Source organism: Hippopotamus amphibius, chromosome 3 (assembly GCF_030028045.1).
Source record: "Hippopotamus amphibius kiboko isolate mHipAmp2 chromosome 3, mHipAmp2.hap2, whole genome shotgun sequence".
Lineage (NCBI taxonomy): Eukaryota > Metazoa > Chordata > Mammalia > Artiodactyla > Hippopotamidae > Hippopotamus > Hippopotamus amphibius.
The window spans coordinates 108,621,107-108,633,538 of NC_080188.1; the positions used below are offsets into that span (position 1 = coordinate 108,621,107).

The window sequence follows — 12,432 nt, forward strand, 5'->3', positions numbered from 1 at the left end:
TAGCCTGGAATTATAAGCAGATGCCCCCAGAACTCCAATCTGAAGTCTCACCCATGGAGTGGATGCACTGCCTGGGACCCTTCTCAACTGGGACTCCAGATTGCTGTTCCAGGGACTTCCCAGTGTTGCTTGGATCTGGATGTAGGTGCTTCCCAAACTCGGTGATATATGAAAGTCTGTCTCTACCACTCTTTCTTAGCTAATTATTCTCTTAATTAGTATACTGTGATCTTTGTTAACTGAATAAATCCTCTCTAAATTCTTATTTAACTTAGTGTATAGTGGTTATTTTGCCAGCAAATCCTACAAACCTTGAAACCAAAGGTAAGACTTTCGTGAAAACACTCACAAATTCTAGACATCGTAGATGATATAATAAGCACCTAATCTCTTAGAATTATCAATGTTGAAATTGCAGGTAAGAATGAAACATTTCAACAGAATCTAAACTAGATGATATATGGTTCATTTTCTCTTGTGACTATTAGAGAGGATATGAGAGTAATCTAGGGATAAGGATGGGATAAGTCTTGTGTAAATGTCATCTCTAAGACCAAAGGGAGGATTTGAAGAGGGAAACTAAGAGCAAAGATTGTGTCTTAGGGGCTGTAGCAGGGGCTCAGTGGAGGCATGAGATTAATGAGGCATATATAATAAATTGTCAACTGCAAACATGGAAGGTGTAAGAATTGAAGGAGGAAGTACAAGGTCATCTGGCCTTCTCAGGGGACAGAGTCTGGTTTGTGAGTAAGTTTAAAGCTTGTTTAGATGCTACCTTGCACTCATTATCAAAAGTCTCTCCTGTGGAACAACTGATACCTGATTAGTTATGTTACTTAAAAAAATGGGGAAATAAATATGTTTTGCCTAAAAATTAATGACAAATACATAGTGTTTGTATCTGTTGTGTAAGGATATTTTGGTTTAATTTGGACTTTTAATTCAGTGAAAATATTAGACATAAGTGAGGAGAATGAGCTCACTATTGTTGAAGGCAAATATGAAGCATACATTTTAAGAGGTTCTTTACATATTTTAATCATGAATGTTGGAACAAGTATCATTAGAGAGCTTTATATTTCATTTTATACAATAAGAAAATGAGACTCAGTAGATTTAAGCAACAATATTATGTCCTTTATTCAGCCTCTTCTAGCCATCTCACTTGACAACACTCTTTTTTATCCCAATATGGAAATACCAAAACACAGATCCAATCATTGGCCACATTGTGAAGATTGTCATTGAGATTATTATTCCCTTATTTTTCTGGTGGAGGCATTTTCTGCCCTTTTACATTGTATTGATTCCCATTTCCAGGTTACTTGCACTTTCTTGATTCCTCTGGTGTCAAGCAAAAGACATGACAATCTTTTTCCTGTGGATATATTACCCTTCATGGGCATCATGAAAAGTGGGCTGTAATAGGCTCAAGAAACAAAATTCAAATGGTTGAATTTCAAACAAAGTGACACTTAAGTGAAAAAGATGTTTGGAGGAAACGGAGTGACTCAATCACTGAGGAGACTGATACTCTGTTTCATCATGAAGTAGCTCCATTAAGAGCTAAATAGGTGTTCCTTTCATAGTGACTTTCCCATTGTTATCACAGTGTTAATATTTATTACTGGAAAAAAGAAATGAATCCATGGTTAACTCATTTTAAGAAATTTGGATAATTTATCAAAAAATACAGTTCAGTTTATACAGTGGGCCAGAGAGTTATGGGATCTGGGTATACAACATTGAGTAATACAGATACAGGCTGTAGCTTTTAGGAACTTAAATTCCAGTGGGGAATAGATGGATAATAAGCAAGTAAACAAGTAAACTTAAACTATAATTTTGTTAGTAATGGGTAGGATGAGAAACATCTTATAAGAGGCTGATGTAGGAGAGAAGAACTGGATATAGATTTCTGTAGTTGTTTGAGGCAGAGCTAGAATTTCATTTTGGTCCAAGTTTAAACAACCATATTATGTCCCTTCCTATTTAAAAATAAGTTGGATATTTAAAAACATGCATTAGGAACTTCCCTGCTGGTGCAGTGGTTAAGAATCCACCTGCCAATGCAGGGGACACAGGTCCAAGTCCTGGTTGGGGAAGATCCCACAAGCCATGGAGCAACTAAGCCTGTGTGCCACAACTACTGAGCCTGCATATTGCAACTACTGAAGCCCTCCTGCCTAGAGCCCATGCTCTACAACAAGAGAAGCCACTGCACTGGGAAGCCTGTGCACCTTGATGAAGAGTAGCCCCCACTTGCCACAACTAAAGAAAGCCTGTGAGCAGTCACAAAAAACCAATGCAGAAAAAAAAAAAAGAAAGAAATTGCATTTGAAATGGGCGCAATATGTCTCCCAATAGGTAAAAATAGTTTCTTGGGGGATAAACAATTCTTAGTGTTTTTATACGTAAAACATGGATATACATAACTCACATAAATGGGTAATATTTTTCTGGTATTACTATTTTTCAGGGCAGAAAATTAAGGGAACAGAATGTCAAGAAAAGAAAAAAAAAAAACTTTAGGGGGCAACAGTGAAAAAAATTGAGGAAAACTGCCCTAATTCGTGTGTAAACGGTTAGGCAGAAACATCGTATAACTATAATGTTAGTAAAGGTCATCCATGCACAGAGGCTGCCCCATCATATTCAGGAAAATAGAGAGACTCCCCCTTCTCAGCAGACTTCCCAGAGTCTGTGGCCAACTACATTAGTGAGCCAGTTGTAATCTGTTGTGAAATGTGTTGTAAGTTCATAATTTCTAGAACTGAAGTTAGTAAAAGAATGAAGGCTATAACCCTGAATATTTCTCAAGTGGAAGCATGCCACTTGATAATACTAATTATTATGCATTGAGAAAGAATTTAGTTCTTATATTTTCTGACTGAGGACCCTTTTCAAATACTTTATAATGGGAACTGTCCTGCAGCTCAATGTGACACAATTATAATAGTCTTGAAAGATGTAGAGAACAACAGATTAGGTGATAGAAGAATTCACTCATGGTACTAGCTAAGTGGCCAAGAACAAGTCATATTGACATTTCTTCATCTGTAATATCACACACATAAATCATTCTATGGCCATTCTTCTATTCAAGAAGAGAACTTACTTGTTGAACAAATAACTGAGTGGTTAATACCAAGATCTGTGTTTGTGTTTGCAGAGCATCAGCTTGGCTAGTCTCCAGTGAAGCTCTGCCCCTGGGAAAAGTACATGTTTTCAGGGGTGGATGGGAATTCACTGGTATGCTGATTAGTGCCTCAGCCAATAGAGACACAGCCTCAAAGGGATGCAGTTAAAATGATGCTAGTCTACATATTTTGAAATCCTGTGTCACTTGAACATAGCACTTTGCCTTATTTAGACCAGGTCTGTTACCCAAAGGAGAACATCTTAGTAATAATGTTTCTTCTAAGGTGTGGACTGGAAACTGCTTACAAATTAAACTCAAATATAGCTAAGTGACAGGCACAATTTCATGATTTTTATAAATTCTTGGATACTTAGACCATGTGTTATAAATCTCTCTTCAAATCCTTAGAAACTGTTCCTATCAGAATAACTCCCCATTAAGTGATTGGATGATTGCCTTCCAGTGTGGTCCTGATTTAGGTGATTAATTCTTGGATTTACTAAATTTAAATTGTAATATGTCATGATTTCTCACTCTTTGGTAGAGAAAAGTTTTCATCAGTGCAAGCTGGATGGAGCCATATGTTTGGTTAGCCTGACATGATCCTAGAAAACTTACTTGCACAATCTCTGCCTTCAACATACAGGAACCATCAGGTAACTGGGTTTTAGAGGTCACAGAAAGAACATGACACTGAGTTTTTGAAGTGATTTTAACAACTTATTTGAGTATTAAACATGGTCTTATTAATTTGAACCACTATTTTGAAATCATTGAAATAATTGTATCACTTACATACAAGGACAATTATATTCTATTTAAAATTTGTCAGTAGTTCACCTGTCTTTTCTATAAAAATAAACTGTAGCCTCAGGATGAAGAGGCTTGAGTTATCAAAAAATTTTAGCTTGATTTAATTAAATCTTTTTTGGCAAATTATCAAAACTTAAATATCTATCTTTTGACCTCTATCCAGTTCATGAGATGAGCAAATAAAAGATGATGTTTATGTTTTGGAGACATGTCTTAGAGTAATGAAGAATAGGAGTATCTGGTATGTATATCATAGTTTTAGATAGATTTTATATTTTCCCTCTTGATACTATTTTCTGTGTATTATATATGTTTTTCTGCTTTCTTCTTGTACTAATTTCCTTTATTTTTCTAGTAATCACCTTTGAGAAAGACTGTATACAGTGTATTTCTTTCTGCTCTGATCACTTAATGGTTCCAATTATTTAATGAAACCAATAAGTTGGATCACACACCCCCCCCCACACACACAGACATATAATCACACCCATTTATTTGTGAGAAGCTCTGCCTACAGGGCTGGTGTTGGTGTTGGTGTTGGTGTTGAGGGTGATGCTGATGATGTGCTCAGGGATGTGGTGGTGAAACCAAGGGAGGTTGTTCAAGGATTAAGCCCCCTCCCTCTGGAAGCACTCCAAGGAAGCAATGCTTTTTGTATCTACAATGATATAGTAATTTCCATCCAGAGAAAGTGCTAGTGCGGATAATTCTATCTCTACTCATCTTTCAAGGAAAGCACGGTGAGTTGGGAAAACTTATCTCCAGAAATAACGCTTTTAAAACCCTTCTTTAGAGACATAGTTTGTTGATGATTCCTGTGCTTGGAGCACAAATCTTCTAAGGAACAGAGGGCACTGTTGCTTCTGAAAAGTGATGACCCAGCCCCTCTCCCTAAATGGATTTTATTGAATAAATCTTTACCTCCATGAGAAATTCAGACACTAGAAACACATACTATAAACTTGGTTTCTTGGATTCAAATTGAAGCTTTATCATTTACTAACTCTATAGAGTTAACCAAATTATATTTTGTTTCATTTCAGCCATAAAATGTGTCTCAGCATAGCTAACCATGAGGATTAAATGGGAAAACATGTATGAAGTATTAGCAAAATATGCAATACATGGTACATAGCATGTACTAAATTACTTATTCTTAGTTTTATTAAGATATGAATATAAATTTCTTATCCTCCATATAGACATTATATTGCATTTGATTTAATTTTATATAAAGACCAATAATAAATTATTCATTTGTGTCATCAATAAAATTCTATGAATGAGTGAATGAAAGAATGCAAATCAAAATGGTATATTTTCAACTTATTGTTTGGTTAATATATATTCAAAAATGACAATATGTAGTATAGGCTGTGGGGAAAATTCCTACTTTTCTGTTCATGGCTAAGCTAAAGCATCCTATTATTTATTTGTTGGCTATTTAGATGTATTCTTTCTTTATTTGTTCATTTATATTTTTTTCATTTTACATGTTTTAAATAATTTTATTTGTTAATTGCTTAGAGATACTTGTTTATTTTAGATATGAACTCTGTGTGTATCTTCTAAGTGTAATCTGTCTCAAAAATACTTTTGTCAATTGATATTGTGGTTTCTTTTCCTAACTCATTAAAAAAAAAGAAATTGTTAAATATATCTATTTGGAATTTCAATGATTGGTTAAGAAGATACTTCCACCGTAGAATGGAGAAAGTCATCTAAATAAAAGAGAAGTAAAATAAAGACATATTTCTTTAGTTTATTATCAAAACTTTAATCACTATTAATTTTTGTGTATTAATTCTGTACAACCCTGTTAGCTTCCAGGTAGAAAGGTAATTGTGGTACTTCATTTACTTAATAATGTGTCCTTTTCCACATGTTACTCTTAATTACTTGCCTCTCCTTTAGTCTGTAAGATGTTTCAGGTTAGGAATAATGTTTTAATCAGCCTTGTATTATGGACACTGAAAGAAAACTTGAATATAATAAACCATAATGCCTACTGATTGAAAGAATAAACAAACTATCATAAGATTTCAGGAAGTCTCTAATAATAATTATATTTACAGGTAATTTTGTCCTGAAGTCTGAAATAAGACATCTACAAGGACCTATGGAACAAAGGAACAATGTAACTGAGTTTGTCCTCTTGGGGCTCACTCAGAGCATCCAGGGTCAGAAAATATTATTTGTCATGTTCTTGCTTATCTACATTGTGACAATGGTGGACAACCTACTCATTGTCATAACTGTGGTGTTCAGCCCAACCCTGGATGCCCCTATGTACTTCTTTCTTCGCTACTTGTCATTAATGGATGCTGTCTATTCTACTACAATCACCCCAAACATGATTATAGACTTACTGTGTGAGAAGAAAGCCATCTCATTCCGAGCTTGCATGGGCCAACTTTTTATGTGGCATTTATTTGGTGGTGCTGATATATTCCTCCTGGTGGTCATGGCCTATGACCGCTATGTGGCCATCTACAAACCCTTGCATTATTTGACAGTCATGAATCGGCGAGCGTGTGTTCTGCTGCTGCTCTTGGCCTGGGCTGGTGGGTTTTTACATGGTGTCCTACATCCTCTCTTTGTTTACAACCTTCCCTTCTGTGGTCCCAATGTCATTGACCACTTCATCTGTGACATGTACCCCTTGTTAAAACTTGCCTGCACTGACACCCACATTATTGCCCTCACAGTGTTGGCCAATGATGGGGCAATTTCTGTGGGCATCTTTATGGTCTTACTCATCTCCTATGGAGTGATTGTGCACTCCCTGAAGAACATTAGCCAGGAAGGGAGGCACAAAGCCTTATCCACCTGTGGCTCCCACATCACTGTGGTGGTCCTCTTCTTTGTGCCCTGCATTTTTATGTATGTGAGACCTCCCTCTACTTTACCCATTGATAAATCCTTGACTGTGTTTTATACCATTATCACCCCTATGTTGAACCCTCTAATCTATACTCTGAGAAATGGTGAGATGAAAACTGCCATGAAAAAGCTCTGGACCAGAAAACAAACATGAGGCAGTATGGAAGTATATGACCCATTTTCAGTGAAGAATTGCTCTTTTCAGGAAAGCCTTGTGTGATATTTAAGTGTATTAATTTTTTCCTCAGAATTAATAACTTGGGAATAATGAAAACATTTATTACATGAATAAATCCAATGAACAAAATATACTTTTAATATTTTCATAGTTTCCTAGTTCAAAGTACATGTTATTTGAAATGTATTTTTAAGATTTTCATACTTTCTTTTGAAAATATGTATAGTTTGGTGTGCAAAATGTCTCTATTAAGGCTATACATTGATGTTCTCTGTTTGAGTTAAGGTGTAGTTAATACCATAAATTTACTTTAGTTAGTGGAAGATATTCTCATGTATCCCTCTCAAATAACGTAATCTTTTTAGAATTAATAGGATTCATTTCAAATTTCAGAAAAATTAGTAACATTCCATAAAAATTTGTTCACTTCTCTCCACATAAAGATAGCCAATATTAATAACTGAAGTACATATCATACTTTTATATTGCAAGATACTTTACGTATACTAGCATGAGTCAAAAATTATCTGTACTCTGGCTGAAATTCTACAGTGAGAGTGTGGATAACTTTTGACTCATCCTCGTATTACGTTATCAACATTGCTTATCATGTTAATATCAAAGTAGAATGGTGTTTCAGAGTGGTAAATATTAATCATATAGAGGATAAATTTATGAAAATAATATAAATGAACATGGTGTAAATGCAGATAAATAACCAAAGCTGACTTATTTTCCCAGTTGCATAAACATATTATCGCCTCAGATGGACCAGGTTTGTTTGGAGTTACATTTTCATAAAGATGATTCATTACTCTTCCCAGGTAATTTAGAATATCTGGTAATACCTCTGCTATTTTTCAATATGTCCATCTCCTTTTTTGCATATAGAATTCCATAGCCTTCTATAGAGACCCAAGCTCTGCATTTTAGGTGTAAATTTAGCATAATCCACATTTCATAAGCTTCAAACATGAAGTACAGAGCTTAGTACCAAATATTTTGGTGATATAATTTTTAAGAAAGATGCTGACAATAGATGCCATTCTTATTTCCCTCATTAATGAAATACAGGTTACCGGGAAATAAAGAGGCCAGGATATATTGTTTTATTTAAAAGAGACATTTATAAAATGCTGTCTCTCTCTGAATCAAGCTTGAAATAAAATATTACTTTCATCAAAATGATTGGAAGCATGTGGTCAAAGAAGCTTTATTCTGCCTCCCTTACTTAGTCTGAATTCGTGACAGGCTAAGGCTACGTGGCGATAGGGTCTTTTCACTAGTAAACCACACTGCGTAAGAAACCTTATATCCTGATTTTTATATTTATTATTTGAAGATATATTATCTCAAAGTCTTCTCAAACAGAATACTATTCACCAAATAAGACCACACAATAGCATTTATCAGAACTTATTGAATTTATTCCTTCACTTTGGGATGTTGCTACAGAAAGAAAATTTGTGTCCTTCTCCAAAATCATAAGTTAACTCCTTTATAATGTAGTGGTACTTGGAGGTCGTCCCTTTGGGAAATGCCTAGGTCATGAAGGTGGAGTCCTCATGAATGGGATTGATACCTTATAAAGTGACCTCAAGACCTCACTTGATCCTCCTGCCATATGAGGAAAAACCAAAAAAATGGCTGTTTATCAACTAGGGACTGGATCTTACCAGATATGGAATCTGGCAGCACCGTCTTGGGCTTCTGAGACTCCAAATCTGTGAAAAATAAATGTTTATTGTTGAAACCATCCAGTCTATGGTATATTGCAATAGCAGCCCAAATGGACCAAGACAGAAATTTAGCTCATTTGCAAAATTGTGTAGTTATTTCAAGTGAAGAAATAAAAGTCTTTGTTAATTTATTAAGCCTATGTTTATTGGTTTGTAATCTCCCTGAAGTCAGGAAAATTATTTAATTGTCTTTGTGTTCTCTGTTCTTTGTACAATGTATGGAACATAGAATTCACTCTATAGACTTTATCAGTTACTTGAATTCTTGATCTAATGGAGTGAGAATATTTACTGATAAATTTTGATTAGCTCTTTCCACATTAAATATATATATATATATATATATATATATATATAAATTGGCTACAAATATTTACCTTATTATGTCATTTATGTTATAATTATGAGTGTTTTATATAAAGATATTTTAATATTGTTTTATTTGTGACTTATTCTGTCACATTGCTCTTGGAAAATTCTGTACCCTTCCAATGATTTTATAAATTTTAACTTTTTAAAAAATAACTTTTTAAAACATTTTATTTTTTCAACCCACCTTTATTTTTTATTGTGATGGGAATCTTTCTAAACTGAAACAGGAAAAAAATTGGTGTAGATAATTATTAAGCCCAGTAAAAATTTGAAAATTTTCCATTTACTATGTTAGGTTTTCCACCATCTAAAAAGGTCAATTTGGGGGCATTTTTTCATCCTCTTCCAGATCGTTCCCCTCCTCTTTTAAACTTTAGAGTTATTTTGCAAAATTTGAAAATTTCCTGTAACAAGATGTTTATGATATCATGGCTACATATTTATTTTGAGGAAAACTACACATTTTAATATCCTGTTTTCCCATCCAGAATAAAACACATATTGTGAAGGATTGATTGTTGTCTCAATAAAAATTTGTAATCATCTCCATAGAGTGTACATAATTTTACTTTGTTGCTTTCTTCTTTAAAAGGAAGACTCTCTTAGTTACATTTGATTCAGTTTCAATAAGCTGGTCAGAAAGGGCTTAGTTCTTTAGCTGACATGAATTACAGCACAATCCTTGAAGTCTGAGTGCCTGTAAAACAAACATCCATAGGTCCAGATTCAACAATACAAAGGTATGTTTCCTACCACACACTCAGATCTGTATCCAACCTCATGTAAATCTCTATGACCACATGTATGTATATATTCAGTGATATGTCTGTATCCAATTGCACATATGTATCTATATGTGAACAGACCTGGGTCTGTATATGATGACACATGGATCAGTATCTGAATACCAATATGGATGTATTTGCATATGTACATTCATTTTGATTTGATAGGATTACACACAGGCTTTTATATGTCCACAGGGAGGGTTATACCTTGTCATACACCGGTCTGTATCTGACCATACAGAAATTTAGGCAGGACTTGACTCTACAATTCTCCTGTTCCATGTGGCATGGATTGAGTTCACTCTCTGGTATTCAGCCGATTGTTGGACTTTTAAGGAGGGTCCAAGATATTTTCAGTTATATAAATGGTACCTCGCTAGGGATGGATAGAAGACTAGATTCTTCTGTGTCACTTTCTTCTCCATGTAGATATAGAACAATGCAGACAATATCTATCCAGAGGGGTTGTCAGACTTGTAAAATGGAAGCTCAGGGGTCCTGGAGGGAGGAAGCAAAAGCTATCAGGTCTGTTAAGTCTCATCCCATCAAGACTTCAGCTTGAAGTCGAGGATCTCAAATACTAAATTCAGACTGCTTCTTCACATCAAAGGAAAAAATCAACAAAGATAAAATGTTGATTGGAATGGAAGAAGTGGGAGAAAATATTGTAAATGTTATGTATCATAATGAGTTAATAATTAAAATATGTAAGGAATTTCTATCCACAACTAATAGCAAAACAAAACAAAACAAAAAACAAACAAGAAAAAACAAAAAGCAATTTATAAATGGGCAAAGAACCTGAATGAATGTTTTTCCAAAGAAGACAAAAAAATGGCCAATAGGAAGATGAGAAGGTGCTCAATATTACTAAGCATCAGGTAAATGTAAATCAAAACCAAAATGAGATAACACCTTACATCTGTTAGGATGGCTATATGAGATATATATCAGACAACAAATTTTGGTGATCTTGTAGTGAAATGAGTCCTACTAAACTGTTGGTGGGAATAGAAATTTGTTCTGCCACTACATAGGATATTATGGAGACTTCTCACATATTTTATTTAAAAATGAAACTACCATGTGATTCCACAGTCTTACTTTTGTGTATATACCCATGAACCTGAAATCAGGAATCTGAAGAGATACACGTACTTCCATGTTCACTGCAGTATTAATCACAAATCCGAGACATGGAAACAAGTAAAATGTCCTCTTGTGGATGAATGGATAAAGAACCCATTATATATAAAATATTTATATAATATACATATATATGTATTCATTTTTGTCAAAAAAAAAAAAAAAGCAGTTTTATCCTGAAGGTGGTTGTTTCTGTATGGAAAAATAAGGTAAAAACTACAATGGTTACAGAAAATTATGAAAGGTTTGTATAAAGGGAGTCTTGAAGAAGGAGAGTTGTGTATAATTGGGTAAAGATTAGAGTAAATTTAGTTTGGTAAATGGACTTTATTATTAAAAGTAGGCTGGTGCAAGACTATATTGATTCCTCTCTGATAGGAGAACAAGTTTCTTAGAATGCTGCCTTTGAACAGATTGTGTGAACTTACTTTTCTTCAAGTGACCTGTATTTGCTTTGAAATCTTTTGTAACTTTGGTTAAGTGAATAAATATTCACAGTGACCCTATATGTCCAAGTGTTTAGAAACATTTTGATATTTTTGACAAACTTGCTATCAAATTCTAGTGAAAGTTCTTTTGATTTCCAACTTTGGGATGCTTCAGAGGGCCCCTGAACCACCTCAGAGAGAAATATTAAACTAACTAGGATTGTTTGATATGTTAAATTACATGGAAAGCATTGCTGAATGAGTGATAAGATCTTCAGATTATACAATATGGTTAAATATTATTAGTATAGACATGCCAGAAATTATATAAAGTTTCTGAAATTTGCATATGTCCTGGTATAATATTATCAGTCATGATTCTAGTTGTTATTTTAATATGTTGCATGTCACAGCAAGCTAAATAATCTTATTTTTCAAAAACATTGTAATCAGATATTTAACCTTGCTGTTTAAGCCCTTTGTCATTCCTAGACATTTAAGCCAAAATTGCTTCATCTTCAAGAAGATTCAAAGAAAGGACCATTTTTGACAAATTCACATTTTTGATAATCATACTGCTGAACTGGGTATGATATTTTACAAAGTCTAATGGAAGCTTTGATTTCAGAAATCTCTTAGCATAAATGATGATTTACATAGGATTGAGTATACTGATAAATATGGTTATATTATTTTTTGGGTTTTGTCTGAAATATTACTGGCTTTTAAACAGTATTTTCCAGGTGAAGAAAGACCTTTCCCTTTAAGCTAATTATGATTTGTAGAAACTTAGTAAATTATATGTTGTCCCAGAGTTCTCTTAGGGTGTCTTCATTTCTTTTCATTCTTTTTTCTTTATTCTGTTCTGTGGCATTGATTCCACCATTCTGTCTCCAAATCACTTATCCATTCTTCTGCCTCAGTTATTCTGCTATTGACTCCT

At 34.1% G+C, this 12,432-nt stretch overlaps 1 protein-coding gene across 1 annotated transcript; it reads left to right on the forward strand.

The window, feature by feature from the left end:
• The first annotated feature begins 6,074 nt into the window (after positions 1-6,074).
• On the forward strand, positions 6,075-6,992 carry LOC130849882 (olfactory receptor 4A15-like). Its single transcript, XM_057729116.1, has one exon. It carries the CDS (start codon positions 6,075-6,077, stop codon positions 6,990-6,992), a length of 918 nt encoding a protein of 305 aa, XP_057585099.1.
• The last annotated feature ends 5,440 nt before the right edge of the window (positions 6,993-12,432 follow it).